The following is a 21,006-nucleotide window of genomic DNA, read 5'->3' on the forward strand; positions in this document are numbered from 1 at the left end:
CAAATAAGATGTATTGGTTAGTACTTAGCACAGCACCTAGCACATAAAAAGGTGCTTAATCAGTATTTATTCTCTTCCCATACCTTAAACAAAAGAATCTAAAAGAGATTTTAAAAAAACCACTTAAAAAACTAATGCAATTGAAAATGTCTGACATTACATAGAGTACTTCTTACTCAAAGTTCCTAAACTCAGCAAAAAGTGAATTCACACTTCATATATGAATCTCCAGCCAATGATAATGACTCCAGCCAATAATAATATATTACTTGACAGTATACAAATCACTTTATTGACAACAATCACATGAAGTACATACAGAGCATTGGGTTCAGGCCTAAATTTCTTTCCTTGTCTGACCTTCTATTACTCCAGAATGACAGATGAATTTTTTTCTCAAATCAACATCTGGTTGGAGTAATATTCCTTTTAGTGCCTTTTCCATGATCCTTTCATCCTATGATCTCATGTCTGATGGCAGGGAGAAAGACACTATCATGTGAAATAGCAGAAAAAGGGGCCAGATGCTGAATCAGGAGACCTCAGTTTTCATCTTGTTGTTCCCAGTGACTCATTGGATGATCCTCACTTACTCAATTCCTTTCCCCTCTTGGGTTTTCTCCTCTGAAAGGAGCTAGATGTCCTCTAAAATTCCTTCCATTTCTAGGATTTTATGAGTGCTGCAAAGGGAGAGATGTGTAGAAACTCACAAAATGACATGATTCCTTGGGAATACAAATATGCACATTCTAATTTGTGCTGAGCTTGTATGGGCCACAAGTCCATAACCTTCAAACCAAGAGTTTTCATAATGCATAAGCTCTTCTTCCCCCAAGGAATCTATAATATAGATGTTGACAAATTGCATTAAGCTCATTTTAGGCATATGAGGACATTGTTTAAAAAATAACAAGAGTAGAAGTAAAGAGAATAATCATTTATATAGCGCCTACTATGTGTCAGGCACTATGATAAGTGCTTTATAAATCCAATTTTATTTGCCCCCCCCCCCAAAACAACCCTGTGAGTTTGGTGCTATTATATTCATTTTATAGGGAAAAAGAAGTTGGCTTGCTCTATGTAATATCAGACATTTTCAATTGCATCAGTTTTTTTTTTTTTAAGTGTTTTTTTGTTATCTCTTTTAGATTCTTTTGTTTAAGCTATGGGAAGAGAATAAATATTTATTAAGCACCTATTATATAGGTACAGGAGATAGGTATTATTATGATTCCCTTGCAGGGTTTGATTCCCTCAAACTTTTTAAATAGGGGGCCAGTTCACTGTCCCTCAGACTGTTGGAGGGCCGGACTAGAGTAAAAACAAAAAACTTTGTTTTATGGGCCTTTAAATAAAGAAACTTCATAGCTCTGGGTATAAACGTCTTCAGCTGCCACATCTGGCCTACAGGCCATAGTTTGAGGACCCCTGGGGAGGAACCTGAGGCAGATAGTAAGGTGAGGTAATTTGCTCAGAGTCATACAGCTAGTAAATTTCTAAAGCAAGATATGAACTTATAATTTCCCTGATTTAAAATTTATCCACTGGGCCACCTAGCTACTTAAGAGAGGAAGAGGAGAGAGAAAGATATGTTCTGGAAATATATAATATGAACACAAAGGATATTGGGGAATGTCAGTCATTATATATGTATATATACAAATAATGAAGTCACTGTGTGAGTCAGATTGGTAATCAGGTCTCCCTGACTCTGAGTTCTATCGTTTGCATAATGTAGTTGCTTCAAAAAAAATGGAGAAGCAATGTAGTAGATAGAAAGCTGATCTCCAAGCAAGAAGACTTGAATTCAAGAATGACCTTTAATGAAAAAATGGATGTATGAGCTTCAGCAACTCATTTGATCCTTCATTACTATGAGAAACTCAAAAAGACTAAGTTAAAAAGAAATTCCCAGAATCTATTGTGATGTTCTTCATTAGATTCTGTGGGGATACTGGGAAAGTCACTTAACCCTGTTTACCTCAGTTTCTTCATCTGTAAAATAACCTAGATAAAAAAAATGACAAGCCTTTCCGGAATCTTTGCCAAGAAAACCCCAAATGTGGTCACAAAGAATCATATGACTGAACCGCCCCCCCCCAAAAAAAAACCCACCACCACCACAACAAGCAACTGAACAACAAAAGTAACACTGAAATAAAGGTCCAATCCCTATCCTTACCAAAAACTGTTCATTACCCTTAAACTTCCCTCAAATGCTGAAACTAATCTTCTCATTCCTATTATTCACAAACTTGCAACTTGAAATGGTCATTATGCAAAGGATAGGGAAAATAGAATTTTTTCACCTCATTAAATTTTGTTACTATTATTTTGTTTTGTCAAATCAGTTTTGTTTCAAGGGCAGAGGCAGATAACAAAGAACGGCTCTCAAAGAAAATCTTTATTTTTTAGGATTCAGAATTCAATGATCCAAGACCATGATCATGAAACCAGATCATGAAAATGTAAGGGTGTCAAGGTATCACCAATTTGAAAGAAATTTTGGCATGATGATAGAGCTCATAGTTCAATCTATAGATGAAGAAACAGGACTAGAGAACATTAATGGCTTGTCCAAAGCTGATCACACTATAGGCAACAGAATTTGGGTCAAATTTCCTATCCAGTGCTTATAGGCCAATGTTCTTCCCATTACACTAAGTTACTCATCTCTTGACATGAAACTGTTTTTTAATTTTGGGTTTTTTTTCCATAGCATCATAGAATTTTAGTGCTAAAAGTAATCTCTGAAGTGGTTGGTTACCTGAGTGGAAGCTACATGGGGCAGTGGCTAGAATGCTGGATTTAAAGTCAGGAAAAGCTGGGTTTAAATCTGACTTCAGACATTTACTAGTTGTGTGACACTAGGTAATCACTTAAGTCTTGTTTGTTAATAATAATACTATTTTCTAAAAACAGCTAACATTATATTGTTCTTAGGAGTTGTCAGGAAGTTTGCTAAACACTTTACAAATATCACCTCATTTTAGTCCTCAAAACAACCCTTGGAGTTAAATGCTATTATTATCTCCATTTTATAAATGAGGAAACACACAGAAGTTAAGAAATTAAATGATTTACCCACGGGCCCAGCTAATAAGTCCTTTGAGGCAGGACCTAAACTCAGATTTTTTCACACAATATACAATATTCTATCCACTGTGCCAATTAGTGACTCAGAAACATTAGTCTTTTTTATTATTGGGTGGCCCTTTATGTTAACCCAAATTTTGCTTTCCTGTAACTTCTTGGAATTTTTCCTTTCCTATTGTGTCAAGCTAAATATGTCTGATCAATCTTTTATATAGCTTATTTTCACTACAAAAATATAATACATACTTCCCTCCTCCCAAAGGCTTTTGTTCAGAATAAACCTAATTTCCTTTCATCCATTCTTATATAAAATATCTTTGAATCCCTTCAGCATCCTGGTCACTTTCTTTTGAACACATTCTAGCAAGTCAAAGTATCTCTTTAAATAGTATACAAAAGTGAACTGGACATGAACTTTCCAATATGTTTTAAATATGTGTAATGGGATAACTTCTTTTATTCTGGGCCCTATTCACCTCAAGATAATTTAAGATTGAATGAACTTTTTTGGACTACCCTGTCACCATACTGACTCATATTGAATTTAAGATCAATAGAAACCCCAGGGTGTCCCCCCCACTTCAAAAATATAACCAATGTTCATCCATATCTTCTCCAGACTCTACTTAGTGCATTGATAATTTTTTAATCTGAGTGCAGTACTCCATGTCTATGGAAGTCTCAAAAGACAGGTGAAAGGAAAGAGTAAAAAATAAAAAATCATGATGGACATTAGAAAAAGAGTTTTCTCAAATTCTAAAATACTAAAACCAGGGAGAAACTTTTGGAGCTTGAAAGAGGAACATTTAGGATCAGTTATAATCCTATTATATGCATTTTGCATATATATTATCAGAAAAGCAAAAATAGAATTAATTATGCAGAGACAGTAAAGATCAAAAGTATAGCTTAAAGGAAGGAAGCCTTGATAAGAGAGTTGATCTTGAAAATGTAGAACCTGAATTTGATTCCCAGTCCTTCCATTTATTCCGTGATCCTAAACAAGTCACCACTTCTCTGAACCTCTGTTTCCCTATTTGTAAAATACCTGTACTCACTATATTTAAGAAAGCACTTGACACATAGTTACTACTTAATGCATGCTTGCTAACTTGACTAAAGTTAAACTAGAAGACCTATAAGATTCCTTCAAGTTCTAATCTACAATATTATTGTAAGATTATTACAATTATTACAATATAATTGTAAGATTATTACAATTATTACAATATATTGTAAGATTATTGAAGATAAAAGTTATCATAGCTATGAGCAACCAGAGGCTACCAGTAGAACACATACACCTTATCTCACATACACCCATTAACAAGCCTATAAATTAAGTCAGGAAAAAAGTTAGTCAACAAATATTTAATCAGATATTGACTATGTTCCAGGCACTATGCTAAGAGCTAAGGATACAAAGAAAGGCAAAAGACAGTCCTTGTACCGGAGGACTTCACATTTTAATGCAAGATAAGATATAAACAATTAGGTACATCATTGTATGTATGCACCTATGTAGGTATTATGCATACATTTCTCTTAATTTTACAGAGCAGAACATTTATTGATTCTCATAAAGATTAATTGAAAACAATTTAATTATGGTCACACAGTTATTAAAATGCCTAAGGGGAAATTATAACCCAGGTCTGCTAAACTCTAAGTTCAGCACTCAAATAACTGTATTCAGAACAGTTTTATGCAGGTTCAAACTTTATTAAACTTAAACTTTTCATCATCAAAAAAGGTTTTTTGTAAATATAATTACTGTGTGTGTGTGTGTGTGTGTATATCCATATACACACATATATCTATATCTGGATCTATAGTTACAGATAGAAATATAGACACACAGATATGTATATATACACATATTTATACACACATATACATATATATATATATATATATATATTATATATATATATACATGTCCCTCTGTGGATATATATGTATCTATCTATATATGGAGTAACAAATATAGTTTTATTTGATAACTATTTCGAAAGTTAAAAGTTTAAAAGTAACTATATTTAAAAATAATTTTTAATATCTAATTATCTATTATTTATCCATTTATCTATATTAAACATCTGGTAAGAACCTCTGTTTTAAAGGAATATCTCTCTTCTCTTTCCTCCCTTTCTTCCTCTCATCTTGATAGACACATACAAAGTAATCGGATCTTAGAAGCTAACCAGTCCAATTCATTTTATAACCTTTAGTAAATTCAGATCCAAACCAGGTAAGAAAAAGCTAAGATTAAAGATTCCTCAAACTTTATAGTTTAAAAGATGGAAAGGCCCAGAGAAGATTTAGCCTGGTCTTAATGCTGTCCCTTCTACATGACACTTCATCTCCCACACATACCTTTCCATTTCTTGTGCTATGTGCCTACAGCAAATTCTCCTATAGTACCAGTAGTGACAAGAATGGAACTAGGGAGGCACAGGAGCCTGCCTAGACTTTGTTATATCACAGGAATTAAAACACCCTTTAAATTCATATAGAACAGAGATTCTTAATCTTTTGCTGTGATAAAGATCTTTTTTAGGACCTTTTTTTACATTAAAGCTTTTAAATTCCTAAAATAAAATAAAGTTATAAAAGGAAAAATTAAGTAGAGCTACACACACACACACACACATATAGATTTATAAATACATATACATATAGAAATGTGTGAATATGTATTAGGAATCATATGTGTGTGTGTGTGTGTGTGTGTGTGTGTGTGTGTGTGTGGTGGGGTATAACAAATTCATGAAATTCATTTAAGCAACACTTTACAGATGAGCCAACTGAGGTCATGAGGTTAAAGGAATTAAATTCACGCAAACAATAAGAATAACTAGTAATTGAGACCCAAATCTTTGGGTTTAGAATCCAGTCTATAGCCTTCTTTACCATTCTCCCATGTCTTCAATCAAAATCCAAGTGCTACATATTTTTCCATGATTGTTTCCCTTTTAAATATTTTAGCATTGAAACCCTTTTATATACTATACCACCATAGCCAGAAATCCAACATAACCAATATGTCAGGTAGAATTATATGTGTGTATTATTCAAACAAGGAGAATTATGGACTACTGGATGTGATATAGCATTTAGCACTGATACTAATAAAAAGCAGAGCGAGTTAATACTTCTGGTGACAGAGTTCAGAGGGTAAGGGAAAGGCTATAATTTCTTAAGATATGTGGAGAAAATCAAGCAAGTCTGAAAATATTAAATGAATATCAGCTATATGCTTTTTGTCCAGATTTATCTAAATCAAATCTCTAGAGGTGTTTTTATCAGCAGCTCCAAGAATTCTAAAGATTTGAAAATTATACTTAAAGGCAATTTAGAATAATGAATATCTAAAAAAGCTCTAAATTCTATATTTTATCTTGAGACAGTTAATTTTTCTGACATTCAAATCCGATGGCTAGCAGCACAAAGGGCTTTCAACCATGTCCGAAGGCCTTCTGGCCCCATAAACAGAAAATGTTCCAGGGAACAGTGGCCTAAATTCATTGATCCAACACCAGTCATTTTTTTTCTGCCACCACCTTGTTATATTGCTCCTTTATTACAGGGAGTTAGAACAATATAATGGGTTAGTTTAAAGAAGACCTATTCCAGAGAGCTTTGGGGCATTATGGTTTATTGCAACCTGCCAAATGCTATTCTGCTACCAAACTCTGTTTTATGACCTTCAATCAGAAGCAAGAGGCATGATGAGAATTTAAGAAAGCAGAAGAATTTACATAAGAAACATTTATTTTGAGAGCAGGCTGTGACAATCAGGTCCTGAGACACAGTTGATCTTAAAAGCCCCAGAGATGGTACTCTCTATAACACAGTTCTCCATTGAACAGACTGCCCATTCACAGATGTGAGAAGGATAACAAAGCAGCTGCTGGAGGAGGAAGACAAGCAATGAGATTTCTACTACCAAGGCAGGAAAGAAAATAAGCAGCTTTTGTAAAAGCCACTGAAATACATGAGGTAGTTGACAAAAATGTGGACATAACAGGAAGCCACAGCAAAAATCCTACCCACAAGACACTGGGGTCCTGACCAAAAGTACCATGTGAACCATGAGACAGAGCTGAGAACAGTAAGAGATTTTATTTTAAACAAATAGTGTTTGTAGCTACAACCTAAGGGTTAGTTTTCCCATACATATATTATGAGAGCTCAGATAATCCCAATAGAGTTATTAACCTAGGCAAAAAGGAAGTCATATTTTTAATTATTTGTCTGCCTGTTTCTGCAAGTCAATCCCTCATTCTCCTTTTCATAATAAAATCATTCATTTTGACCCATCATCACTAAATACTATTTTTTTATCATCCATCCATCCATCCATCTATCTATCTATCCATCCATCCATCCATCTATTTATGTTAAAACCTTATAAAGACCTTTGCCTTGAAGGAATACCCCTCTTCTTCCCCTCTTTTTTCTGTTTTTCTCCTCTCTCTGTCACACACATACACACACACACACACACACACACACACGCACACACACTCAATTGGACCTTAGTAGGTATTCAGTCTGATGCAATTTATAGGAACTTAGGTGGCATAATGTGTAGGGGATGGGGATTGGAATCAGAAAGACCCAGGCTTGAATGCTTTCTCAGATATTTAACTATATGACCCTTAGCAAGTCATTTAACCTTTCTATGCCTCAGTTTCTTTATTTGTAAAATGATGATAACAGCACCAACCTTCAAAATACCAATACTTTCTATTTGTTGAGGAAATTGAGGCACAGAAATGTTAAGATATTTATTTAGGGTCACACAGCTATAGGCAGAATTTGAACCAAAGATTCCTGATGCTAAGTTCAATGCTCTATGTATTATTCCAACTTGTCTATCTCTTCCTTTCCCTCCATTTCTCCTTTCCTTCCTCCCTTCTTCTATCTATTCCTCTCTCCTTTTTTCTGGGTAGAGGGTAAGTCTTAAAATTATGAAGATATGAGTTGTTCAATCCTGCTTTTCACTCTTATTAGCTGTTATACCACTGGGTTATACCACTGTTATATCACTTAGGTCATTGGGTTTCTACAATCTTGGGAGAAAGAGCTTAATGTTTGCTACTTATCCTAAAAAATACTTCAAATGTCCAGATCACTAAGTTTTTAACCCTTTCTTTATTTCCATTACTGTTGGACAACTAGGTAGCTCAGTGGATAGAATGGTTGACCTGGAGTCAGGAAAACTCATCTTCATGTCTTCAAATCCAGTCTCAACACACTTACTAGTTGTGACCCTGGGCAAGTCACTTAACTGTATTTTGTCTCACTTTGGCAAAAATGAACTGGTTAAGAAAATAGCAAACACTCCAATATTTGCAAAGAAAACTCCAAATGGGATTATGAAGAATCAGAAATGAATGAAAAATAACAGAATTTAAAAAATCTTTAACTCTTCATTTCTATTACTATGTTGAATGTTATAAGAGGGTTACAGGAAAACCTAAATAACCTAAACCAGAAGATATTCTGCAACAGAATCTACCTACCTACCCATCTATCTATGTTAAAACCTTGATAAGGACTTTTGCCATGAAGAAATATCCTTTTCCTTCCCTCTTCCCTTTCTTTCTTTGTCTGTCTGTCTCTCCCTGTCTCTCTCTCTCTCTCTCTCTCATACACACACATGCGTGTGCACACAAACACACAAAACACACACACACACACACACCTGTTATTCTATATGAGAAATCCTAAATGTTTCTGTGACTGAGATCAAAGAGTTTGGATGATTGAAAATTATAATTTTAACTGTATGGACATGTATACATATATTGTATTTAACATACTTAACATGTATTAGTCAACCTGTCATCTGGGGGAGGGGATCAGGAGAAAGAAGGGAAAAATTGGAATAAAGGGTTTTGCAACTGTCAGTGCTTAAAAATTACCCATGCATATATCTTGTAAATAAAAAGCTATAATAAAAAAGAAAAAAAAAGAAAATGATAATTTTTTGGCTAGCAATAAACATAACTCACATTCTGGTAGCACTAGAATAGTTTGCAAAGAACTTTGGATGTCTAATTTTATTTTTGCTCAAAACCACCTATAAGTTAGAAGGTATTATGTTTGAAAGAATCATAGACATTAGAGCTGTGAGGAAGCCCAGAATTGATCTACTTCAACCCTCATATTCTATAGATGAAGAAAGTAAGCACAAGAGAATGTGACTGGGCCACAAGCAAGGTCAGGATTCATGCTGTCAGGAAACACTAAACATATTCTTTTTTTGCTTTTTTTTATTTCTCAAAAGAAAGTTACTTAAAAAAATCTTCTAAACTGGTCATGTATACAACTGATTTGACAAATATGCTTAGTGTTTCAGAAGGCCACTATGAATGATATGATTGCTCAATTTGGCTTTTCTTCTTATAAATCTCACCAATGCCTGGCACATACTTCTTGATATATTGATTACATATTAAGTTACATTGAAAAACTTCCTGGAAGGTGAGTTTTCTTAATGATTTAAAAATTTTAAGTCAAATTTTCCATTGTATCAATAACTAAGATTTTTGTGTGTTTATATTGGTATACCATAGGTAGCCCAGTAGAAAGAATTCTGAACTTACAATCTGGAAGATCTGAGTTTGAATCTTACCTCAAACACTAGCTGTGAGAGATTGGGCAAGTCACTTATATGTTGTTTTTCTGCTTTCCTCAAAAATGGGAATAATAACAGTGCTTACTCCAAAGAGTTATTAGAATGAAATGAGATAATATTTGTAAAGTGCTTAGCAGGTGCCAGGCACTTAGTAGGTACTTAATAAATGTTTATTCCTTTCTCATTGTGAGTCTTTAGCTTGATGGTATATGCCACCTAATTGCTATTAATGACTTATAATGGATTAATGTATTGTGGCTCTGAGAATATATGTGTTTTGGTAGGATTCAATCTAATTCTATGTGACAAATATTCAATCAGTACCTAGTATGTCAAAATTGCTAGCCAAGCTGAGCTTTAAAATCTTTATCAAAAAGTACCTATTTAACTGGTGGAATGATAAGCATCAGCAAAAGACTATGATGTGAGGGCAAGAGGCAGGGATATACAAATATGCTTTACGGTGTGAGAATTCTCAGTGGGGTGATCAAATTTTGTAATAATATTATTGTCAACAATAACAACTAATATTTAATAACCAAGAATTTCTGGTTATGTCAATATGGGGGATTTATTATGTGGGATCTCTTTTTACCTTATGGATATGGCAGTCTATATTTGACTTAGCAGATAAGCTATATCTTATCTAAGATTGTTGTATTTTTGCTTAGGCATTTTCAGTTTTATCCAGCTCTTTATGACTTCATTTGGCATTTTCTTGTGAAAGACACTGCAGTGGCTTACCATTTCATTCTCTATTTCTCTTTTTAGAGATAAACAAACAAAAACTGAAGCAAACAGGGTTAAGTGACTCGGTAAGTGTTTGAGGTTAGATTTGAGCTCAGGAAGAGTTTTCATGACTCCAGGACTAGCACTCTATCCACTGTCCTCCACTGCCAAACCTGAGATCCAGTAAGGTTAATTGGATGATCTAAGGTTACATTGATAGCTAGACAGAGGCCAGAATTCTGGACCCAATTTCAATGCTTTTTCCATTGCACCATACCAATGCCAATTTTTAACCTAGTCTTTTCAAATCATAATGACTCTTACACCAGGGTTTTCCTCAGGCTGTTGCAGTCAGCTGTTGTGTTCCTTCTTTCACATCTGTGCTTACTTTACATAGGTCCCACTTCTCCCAATTTAGGATGATGTTGAAATTTTGTCAGAATAGATCACAGGCTTTTTAAAGAACCCATCTGCAGAATACTAAAACCCTCACTGGATTTTTCCCTTCAGAACCATTCAAACTTAATAAAAAATAAGAGGAAAGAAAGAAAAAAATAATAAAGCATATTGCATTGGAGGTTGACAGCCTAGCTCTTTTGTTAATGTGACTCTAAGCAAATTGTTTGACCCCTCTTGCCCCAAATTTCTTCAATAAAAGTGGAGTGAGTTGAAATAGAAAATATACAATGTTGTTTTCAGATTTATATTGTTTGTGATTTAAATTTATGTCATTATTGGACTTTATTCTAGCTCTCCCTAGTCTCTTGCTAGCTTTAAATTTTAGGTCATACTTAAACTTCATTAAATAGATAGAATGCCCTTGTTAAAGAAATGGCAGGCCTGCTGTACTTCCTCACAGTTGATTCCCATTTGGAGTGTTGTGTCCTGTTCTGGGTATTCTATTTTAAACAGAGCTCTGATAAACTGGAGAGGATGCAGGAAAAGCCATCCATGAACATAAAGACATTTAAAATTATTTCACTTAGAGATCATTTGAAGGAACCAAGAATATTTATGCTGGAGAAAAGAACACAGAGAAAATGTGTCTAAAAAGCTGTCACATAAGAGAGAGTAGGCTTGTTCTCTGCTACAAAGAGGGAAGAACTAAACTTAAGGAGCAGCAGTTGTACAGCAGCAGATTTAATAGCTCTAATGGCTCTCCCAGAGCAGTATGTGATTATTATAATTTTATTTGGAAAATAAGTTTATTATATTTTTCTACAAACTATGTCAGAGGTAAGAGACAACAACTATAGCAGCAGTAACAAAGATAGTAATAATAGTTCACATTTGTATAATTTGGACTCCATATCTGGAGCTCTTTCCAATATAACCACACTGTCTAGTAATTCAACTTAATAATTCAGCAATTAGTTATTTTGCACCTACTTGTAACAGCTAACATGAGCATTATGGATACAACAAAAACAACAACCACAGCCAAACAGTACCCATCTTTGGGGAATATAAATTCCTTAAATTTATATCATAAAAAAGCTAAATCTTTTGTGAAATTTATGAAACTTTTCTAAGGATATTTGTTTCATTTCTGGGAATGATTTCTGGTGACTAAACAGTTCTTGTCATTTGGTCTGTCAGCCTTCATATCTGTATACCATTTCATTAGCATATTAATTACTAGCCCTGTGGGAACCCAGAAAGTTATAATCTACACAGGATAACTCATTTAGGTATTTTATGAGAAATGCAAAATTTAGGTTTTAATACAAAGGCTGAATTTGTCTTACCCTCTCCAAAGTGATTTCTTCAAATTCGTATTCAATTTCTGTTCCATTGACCTGTGGAGAAGGAAAAAGACAAACATTAAACACAAATATAAAAAAAAATTAAATATGCTGAATTTTGTAAAAAGAAAAGATATTTGGGAAGAGTGTTTGTGTCTAATGGAAATGGGGGTGGTGAATGGTATCATTTGGATTATTCATGAGCAAGATTTTCCTGGCTTTAGGGACTATGTGTATTCATCAAAATGAAAATGTAATACAAGACAGTTTAAAGAACATAGGAAGTTAAACTTCACTGGGAATTTCCTGGGGTCATTAATTCCCTTAGTGTGAACATTTTTTTCTCCCAAGATAAATGAAATACCCATTTTACAAGGATAAAGGATAAGCAAGCTACAAGCATAACTTTGCAGATATAATAAAAATCATATTGAAAATGCATTTGATGCAATGATGAGACATGAAATTGAACGAGCACCTGACAATGTTTATAATAAAAACTGTACAAGAGTATGCCATTTCTTCTAGTAAACTACTACCCTCAAGCAATATGTCAGGGAAAGACACAGAGAATCCTGCCTCCTTATTATTAGATCAGGGACATGCAAGTCCACTCCCATTATCAGTATGTCATACTTATTGGAAGACCCTGATGTAAGATCCAAGTGTTTTTTCTTCTTTGACAATGAGAAAAGAAGGGAAAAGAAGGTACTTGAAATTCCCAGTGAGTAACCAGCTAAACCATCCAAACAAATTGTACATTGATCTTATGCCTAATGGAGAGAAATGCATTTTAAATACAGTCAGACAACATATAACATATGCCTTGGAATGGAACAGATGCACAAATGTATGAAGGGTAATTTTTCAACTATCTTTGAAGTATTCCCTTCCCACATTTTTTATCTGTCAGCAGTCAGAGTTCTGCTCAGTGCAAGAGAGTGAGTACAAAAGAAAAAAAAGTCCTCAAATTGGCTGTTTCTTTTGTTCAGAATGTGATGCAGCGTTGAAACAAGATCATCAGTCATTTGGGACACCAACCAGCAATACTCAGAATTTCAACTACAAAATTATGATTTACATACAGTGCTAACTGTTGGCTTGCTTTCCCCTAATTCAAAAAAGTTCACACATTCTCTGGCTTATGATCATGGACAAATCGGAGTTTTTTCTGCTAGAGTAAATGTTGATATGGTATGCAGTTTAACTTAAGACTAATTTATTCAAGGTTTAGGTCAAATGTTATATCCTCCAGTAAGGCTTCCAGGAGGTCCCTTCCACACTTAACTTGAACATCATCCCTTTCTTCCCCCCCCACCTCCTTGCTTCAAGTAATCTAGGCTTAAGTTTTTGGGACACTTTTTATTGTCCTTTTGCATCTGCCATATTTTAATGTGTTATATTTGTCTCTGTTCATATCTTATACACTAGAAGCAATGTGAGTGCAGAGACTATGTTTTTTGATCTTTATCTGAGCAAAGTCCTAGAAGAACGTTATTTATTTTTGGTGAAGCAATCACTGTTAAGTGACTTGTTTAGGGTCACACGATTAGTGAGCATCAAGTGTCTGAGACCTGATGTGTCTGAGTGTCTGGATTCCAGGACTAGCATTGTACCACTTACCTGTCCCTCTAGCAGAGCATCTTGAAAATGGTAATATATACTTTAAAATGGTTTTTTAAATTGATTGAATGGATACAATATAACAATAATCAATCAATCAATTAATATTTAGTAAGAATCTGCTACAGACCAGATAAACATAAAGCATTTGGCAAACAAAGATAAATGTGAAACATATTTGCCTGGGGGGAGCAAGTGAGAAAAGACCAAGTGTACTTATAGTGGTACATAGAAAATAGAGGAGATTATTCATGGGTAAGACAACAGTAATAAAGGGAATCAGAAAAAGCTCCATAGAGAAAGGGCACCTTGACACAAGGCTTTAGGGAAGCTGTAGTACCTAAGATAAAAAAATTGAGAACGTAGCATATTATAAGCAAGACTGACACATGGCATGGAGAAGAGAAAGGAAGCTTCCTCTCAAAAGAAAAGTAAGAAGGCCAGTTTGACTGTACTTTATATGAAAGGGCATAAAGATGACAAGGTAGACTGAGGCTGGGTTGTGAAGATCTTTAAAAGCCAGAGTAGTTTATTTTTAATCCTAGAATCAATAGAGAGCTGCAATTCTGTACTAAGTAGGGGATTGACATGGGGAAGAGTTGTGCTTTTAAGCAAATCATTTTGGCAGCTAACTGGGACAGAGATTGAAGCATTTCATCTATACTACTACAGCTTAAGCAATGAAGACTGCTTTGTATTATATATATTTTTAATATACCATTGCTCCTCTGGTAAGCTTTCTGAGCAAGAATCAAGACTTTTGTCTTTTTCCACTTTATATCCTCTCCTCTTCTTCCCCCAGTATCACTTCAGGAAGTTAGGGGCCATAGGTAGCCCTGCTTTCTGGAAAACTGTGTGAAATATTTTGGTCCTCCCTTAATGCCAGAAAAGAACACTGAATTTTTTCTTTCATGACATGTGGATACCATATAGTTCTCTTCTTCTTCTTCTTCTTCTTCTCCTCCTCCTCCTTCTTCTTCCTTTTTCTTCTTCCTTCTTCTTCCTCTCTCTCTCTCCCCTCTCTCTCCCTTTCTTTCTTTGTCCCTCTCTCTCTCCCCATATACATATTTACATTTGTGTGTGTATATATATATTTACATTTTTGAACTTCTAAACTTTTTCTCTGTCACTTGCTGGCCTTTGTGGGTCACCTGCAACATTTGCAAATTTCCAATTCAATTTCTTATGCAAATCCATGATATAATGAAACCAAGTTGGGGAAAGTTGTGATGTGAAATGGATATCTGTACTATTTAATTTCCAGTCTGTAGTGAGGAGTATGCTTTGTATATATTCAGGGAATTTCCTTCAAACATTAGAATGGTGGGTCTGCAGAAGACAAAGCAATTTCATTCTGATTGGTCAAAAGGATGGAATGAATGCTCAGAAATGAAAATATGGCAAGGTAGATTTCAATTCAATATAAGGCAAAATATACTAACAACGAAGCCCAATCTAAAATAAAATAAGCTGTTGCTGCTTAGAGGAAAGAGTTCCTCATCAAAAGTCTTCACTTTAAATCTCTATTGATTAGAGAAATGCAAATTAAAACAACTCTGAGATACCACCTCACACCTTTTCTATTGGCTAAGATGACAGAAAAAGATAATGATAAATATTGGAGGGGATGTGGGAAAACTGAGACAGTGATGCATTGTGGATAGAGTTGTGAACTGATCCAATCATTCTGGAGAGCAATCTGGAACTATGCCCAAAGGGATCCAGCAGTGCCACTAGTGGGTCTGTATGCCAAGGAAATCATAATAGAGGAAAAGGACCCACATGTACAAAAATGTTTGCTGCAGCTTATTTTATGGTAGTAAAGAATTGGAAAATGAGTAGATGCCCAACAATTGAGGAATGGCTGAACAGGTTGTGGTACATGAAGGTAATAGGATATTATAGTTCTATAAAAAATGATGAATAAGCTGATTTTAGAAAGGCCTGGAAAGATTTGCATGAATTGATGCACAGTAAAACAAGCAGACCCAGGAATACATTGTACACAACAACAGCAAGAATGTGCGATGATCAACTATGAAAGACTTGATTCTTCTCAGTGATCCTAAGCAATTCCAATAGACTTTGGACAAAAAATGCCATCTACATCCAGAAAAAAGAACTAAGGAGACTGAATGTAAATTAATGCTTTGTTCACTTTTTTTTCTGTTTTTTCTCTCTCCCATCTTTTTTTTCCCATTTGCTCTGATTTTTCTCTCCCAATATGATTCAAAAGCAATGTGTGTTTAAAAAAAAAAAAAAAAGTCTTTAAGGGAGAGATGGAGTACTAATTCATCAGTGATCCCAGAATCAAAAAGCTAAAAGAAGTCCTAGGACTTGCCCCGACTAACCATTTTTATTTACAGATAAGGAAACCTAGAGAAGTTAAATGATTTGTCTAAGGTCACTTAGGCAGAAAATTAATCTAATTCAAACTCAGGATCATGGTAACCTTTCCAATTCATTCTTCATATATTTGCCAAAGTGATTTTCCTATAGCACAAGTCTATGTTATTCCCGTATTCAAAAATTTCAGTGGCTCCCTGAAGCTACTTTCTATAAGGCAGTCGATTCATCTTCTCCCTATTTCTCAAAGATTCACTTATTATTTCTATCTTTATACCTGATAATCCCATACCTAGAATCTACTCCCTCTTCACTTCTACTCTTTAAAATTCCTTCCTTCAAAGCTCAACTCATGAAGCCTTTCCTTATTCCATTAGGTCCTGGTACCTCTCCTTCCTGTTTCTCTTCCCCCATTTCTATTTCCTAGGATTTTAAAAAGTACATTTTGTATATATCTATATTTGTACATCTCTCCTCTGAAACAGAATTTCTTTGGCAAATGATCTATTTTCTTTTCTCTTTGTATCCCCATCCCTTAGCACAGTTACTGGTACATATGTGCTAGCTGATTTGATTATACCTCCAAGATAAGTGGTCTCACTGTGGCACAATATTGGATGATACTCATGGCATGCATTTGGGTAGAGATTGGGTTACTGAGGTTCCTTCCATCTAACAATTCTATAATTCCCAAATTATTAAGTGTTTGTTCAGGTAATTTTAAATGACCAAATCATCAACAATTATAATGGAACATTTTCTGTTCTGAAATGCTAGAAACACAACAGTCCTTCTATAGGCTCAGGATTAAGGTTACATATATATATATATATATATATATATATATATATATATATATATATATATATATTTTTTTTTTTCCCTTCATTACATGATCTAATTGACTAATAACATTTTATTGGGTTGCTCCACTGCCAAACAGTCCTAAATGAAATTTGATTTTCTAGGCTTAAGGAAGTTAATGGCTTAATAAATGGGGGCTTGGTATTATCAAGTAAATTGTAGCTGCTCAGAGATGGTCATTCTTTGTGTCTAAAAGTAATAAAAGCTGAGATGCATAGGGGAATGATAAGAAGATCTAGTTACAGAGGATATGATTCAAATAAGAGTCATATCCCTTGCTTCATTTGTGAACTTGGATAAACTATTTAAATTTGGGGGTCTTCACTTTACATACTTAGTCATACATGCCCACATATGCTTGGTTGAGTTTTTGAAGGAGAGCTGACAGAGTCTAGGCATTATGGAAAGAATGGGAGGGGTAAAAAGGATTGCATGTGTTAAGGGAAGTGGTTTGAGCCACCATAAAGGATCAGGATGTAGATTTCATTTCATGTGATATCCCTTAGACCATCAGATCAGGAGAAAGTTAATTCTGTTCAATTTCCAGGGACAGGGATAAGAGAAAGGTAAATGAAGACTCCAAGTGGAAAAGAAAGACTAAATTCAATCTTTCTTCAATTTAACAGTGTAGTGATATACAGTTTTTCTTTACTGCTTCTAAAGAGTTTTATTTTCTGTGTTATCAATGTTTTAATACAATCATCTGTGGAGAAAGCATCTTTCCCCTACTCTTGAATTCTTGGTAGTCCAGATGATGAGAATTTTGATGGTAATTCCTTCAAGGCAAAATAATGATGGAGTACTTAATTTTTATGTGCACAATTATAGCCTGCCAGGTCTTCTCATTATACTCTTAATATCATAAAGGCTATTAGATATCAGGAAATACATTGCTTTAATTGATATGCTATGTCAGTCAGTATGGCAGAGTGGAAAAAATCTAAAGAAGAGTTAGACATGGAACATCATGGCTCAAATCCTTCTTCTAACACATGGTTGCTGTGTATGCCTGAGGGAAATCATTTAACCCCTTCAATGCCCTGGGCAACTAAGGTTTGTTTAGTTGCATTAGTTGAAAAGGAGAACAGCTACATTGATCAAATTATGGAACATAGGATTTGAAACCTCAGAGGGATTTTAGAGATCATCCACTTAATAATTAATAACAGTATTATATTAGAGCTTTAAAGTTTCCAAAGTCCTTTATAAAAACAAATGTTTTTAATTTTAAATTCACAATTCTGGAAGGCATGCTACTATTAACCCCATTTTATAAATAAAAAAAAAACAAAAAAATGATAAAAGTTAATAATGATAATATTAACAATAACAAGTAACTATGTTAAGCACTTTACAATTATTAGTTTATTTGATCCTCAAAACAATTCTGGGAATTATTAGAAGATTATTAAAAATAGAAGATTAGAAGAATAGAAATTAGAGGACTAAAAATCCCAACTATGCCTGGGCTATTATTACTTCTGTTTTATAGATGAGGTAAACATGGGTTGTGACTTGCCATGTATCTATCTGAAGCTGAATTTAATCTCAGATCTTTTCAACTCTAGGTCCCATACTTTTACCACTATCCTTCTTGGATGGCCTTGACACTGTTCAGATTTTAAAATGGACAAGCTCAGGGGGTACTGAGTTCCCCTTACTATATCTCTTTAAGCAGAGGATAGATGAGAACTTGGGTCAATTGTAGAAGGAATTCTCATTCAGGAGTTGTATTAGTTTGCCTTTAAGGTCCATTCCAATCTATATTCTTCAATACAGATGCATATATGTATATATATATTCTACTGAAACTACATGAAATACGAAACACTTCCTCCTTAGATCTTAGAATTCCCATATTATTTAAGGTTCATTATTTTAGGTGCAACTTATCCTGAAAAGATAACATATAAAACTATGATAGAAAGTTAATGCATTTCCATCTTCTGGAAAGAGGATTTGCAAATATAGCTGTTGTTAATAAAACAGGTGATTCCTGCATATCCTACCTATAACTTAAACATGGGTATCAAACTCATTCTCTTTCAAAGCAAAACATTCAGAAACAGTGACTTATAATAAAAACAAAGCAAAGCAAAGCAAAACAAAACAAAATAAAAAAGCCAAGTGCCTTGTCTTTAAGGTTCACTACTGTGCCAAAAAGTGATAAATGTGCTAAATACTACACAAAACTCACAAGATCAACCAAGACCAGTAAAGTGTTCTAGACTCTAAATAGTCAGAGAATCAGAATTTCAGTTGTGCCATTTGTAAGATTTAGAGAAGTCCTCTAATTTCTCTAGATTTCAATATTTTCATCTGTAAAAGGTGTTTGGTTGGATTATATTGCCTCTAAGTTTCCTTTCAGTTCAAGATCCATGATTTTAGAAAAGTTAAGAGCTAGTGGATACAATATATATTGAATGGGATATATAATTGAGTGGGATCAAAGAGGTAAAAGGACATCACTCATGTTCTAGAAAAAAAAAAAAATCTCACCAAGAATGAGAAATATTGCTTGTGAAAACATTTCACTAATGTGTGTGTATGTGCATGTAAATATATATATATATACATACACACATACATACATATATGCTACATATTTATATATGCTTATATTGGTGCACAGCTAATGAGGGAAATTGTTTTGCTTAGTTTTCTGTATTTGTTAAAAAATTTATTTTTCTTTCTTTCTCAATATGGCAGAAGAGACAGAAGATGAATTTTTGTTATTTCAAAAACATAAAATTAAATTTAAAAAGAAAGTAGGGATTTTATAGTAGGGATCAAAAATGTTTTGAAGGGGGAGAAAAGACATGGGGTATGCAGGCTTCCTCATGGGCATTCAGTAGAAAGAACACTGGCTTTGAAATTAGATTGAAAATCCCAGCTGTGCTCATGAGACCTTGGAAAGATAAAACCTTCACAGTCTTCAAGAACTGGGTTAGATTAGATGACCTTCGAAGTCTAGGGCACTTTACTGACCTCAAAATTCTATGATGGCTATTGCCACACACAAAGCTTGGGTAGATCTCTTTCCTTTGTGTTTTGTTCACACAAATTCTGGTCCAGATTGGCAATGGGGAATTGCATCTGCCTATATTGACTGTGCTTCTTATTTAAAGTGACTTTGTGCCAGAAAGTGGAGTTTTTAATCTTTAGGAGTGTATGACCATATTGCTACAATACTTCTCCAAATAAATAACTGGCTCATTCCTAGTAATGTCACTATCTCCCTAGTGTCCCTGGCCTGGGAATTGAGGAATTTATCCCATTTCTTCTGCAGCTTCAGATAAGCACAGTTAACTAGTGAGAGCTAGGTCCTTTCCCTAAATAACATTATTCAAATCCATCTTTTCTCCTTGGTCAAAGTCTTCCTCCTGTGTTGTATCCTTTTGTCCCAGCTAGTACAATCAATTCAGGCTAGTTTAGAGTACAGAGACCTAGTCTAGCAATGGATCTGTGACCAGCTAGCTACATGACTTTGTGTAATTACTGAACATCTTTTGACCTAGGTTTTCACATTTACCAAATGTACAGGCAACAGACAATGGACAACGATCACTAATGTCTCTTCTATCTTTGAGGCACTACATTATATATGGCACCTGCTAGAACTGACAATCATATTTGGTGACATGCTATCTGATAGAACTGGACATCAATTTAAAAGAATATGATAAAAGACAATTTCATGGAAAGACCATCATGTGAATTATTCTCCCCATTTGGTGAATACCCTCCTACTAGCACTGCCCCATTATGCTTGGAACATAGCAAATATTTAATAAATTCTTGTTAACTGAATGAATAACAGGTGGGGAAGTGATCCTTCACATCAAAAGGCTTCAAGGGGGAGTACAGCAAAACAGGATAGAACTTTGGATTTTGATTCAGGAAGATCTCACCTCAGATACTTCCTAAAGGTATGAGGTGGGTCGTCACTGAACT

At 34.4% G+C, this 21,006-nt stretch overlaps 1 protein-coding gene across 7 annotated transcripts in view; it reads right to left on the reverse strand.

Moving 5' to 3' along the window:
• The window catches only part of DLG2 (discs large MAGUK scaffold protein 2), a 1,520,398-nt gene that overhangs the window by 832,443 nt on the left and 666,949 nt on the right, over window positions 1–21,006 (reverse strand). For all 7 annotated transcript variants that reach the window (XM_031963714.1, XM_031963717.1, XM_031963716.1 and 4 more), the window contains one exon: window positions 12,223–12,273. In XM_031963714.1, coding sequence (XP_031819574.1) covers window positions 12,223–12,273 — 51 coding nt within the window. The remainder of the gene's footprint in view (window positions 1–12,222; window positions 12,274–21,006) is intronic.

The sequence above is a fragment of the Sarcophilus harrisii genome, chromosome 3 (genome assembly GCF_902635505.1).
Source record: "Sarcophilus harrisii chromosome 3, mSarHar1.11, whole genome shotgun sequence".
In the NCBI taxonomy this organism is placed as follows: Eukaryota; Metazoa; Chordata; class Mammalia; order Dasyuromorphia; family Dasyuridae; genus Sarcophilus; species Sarcophilus harrisii.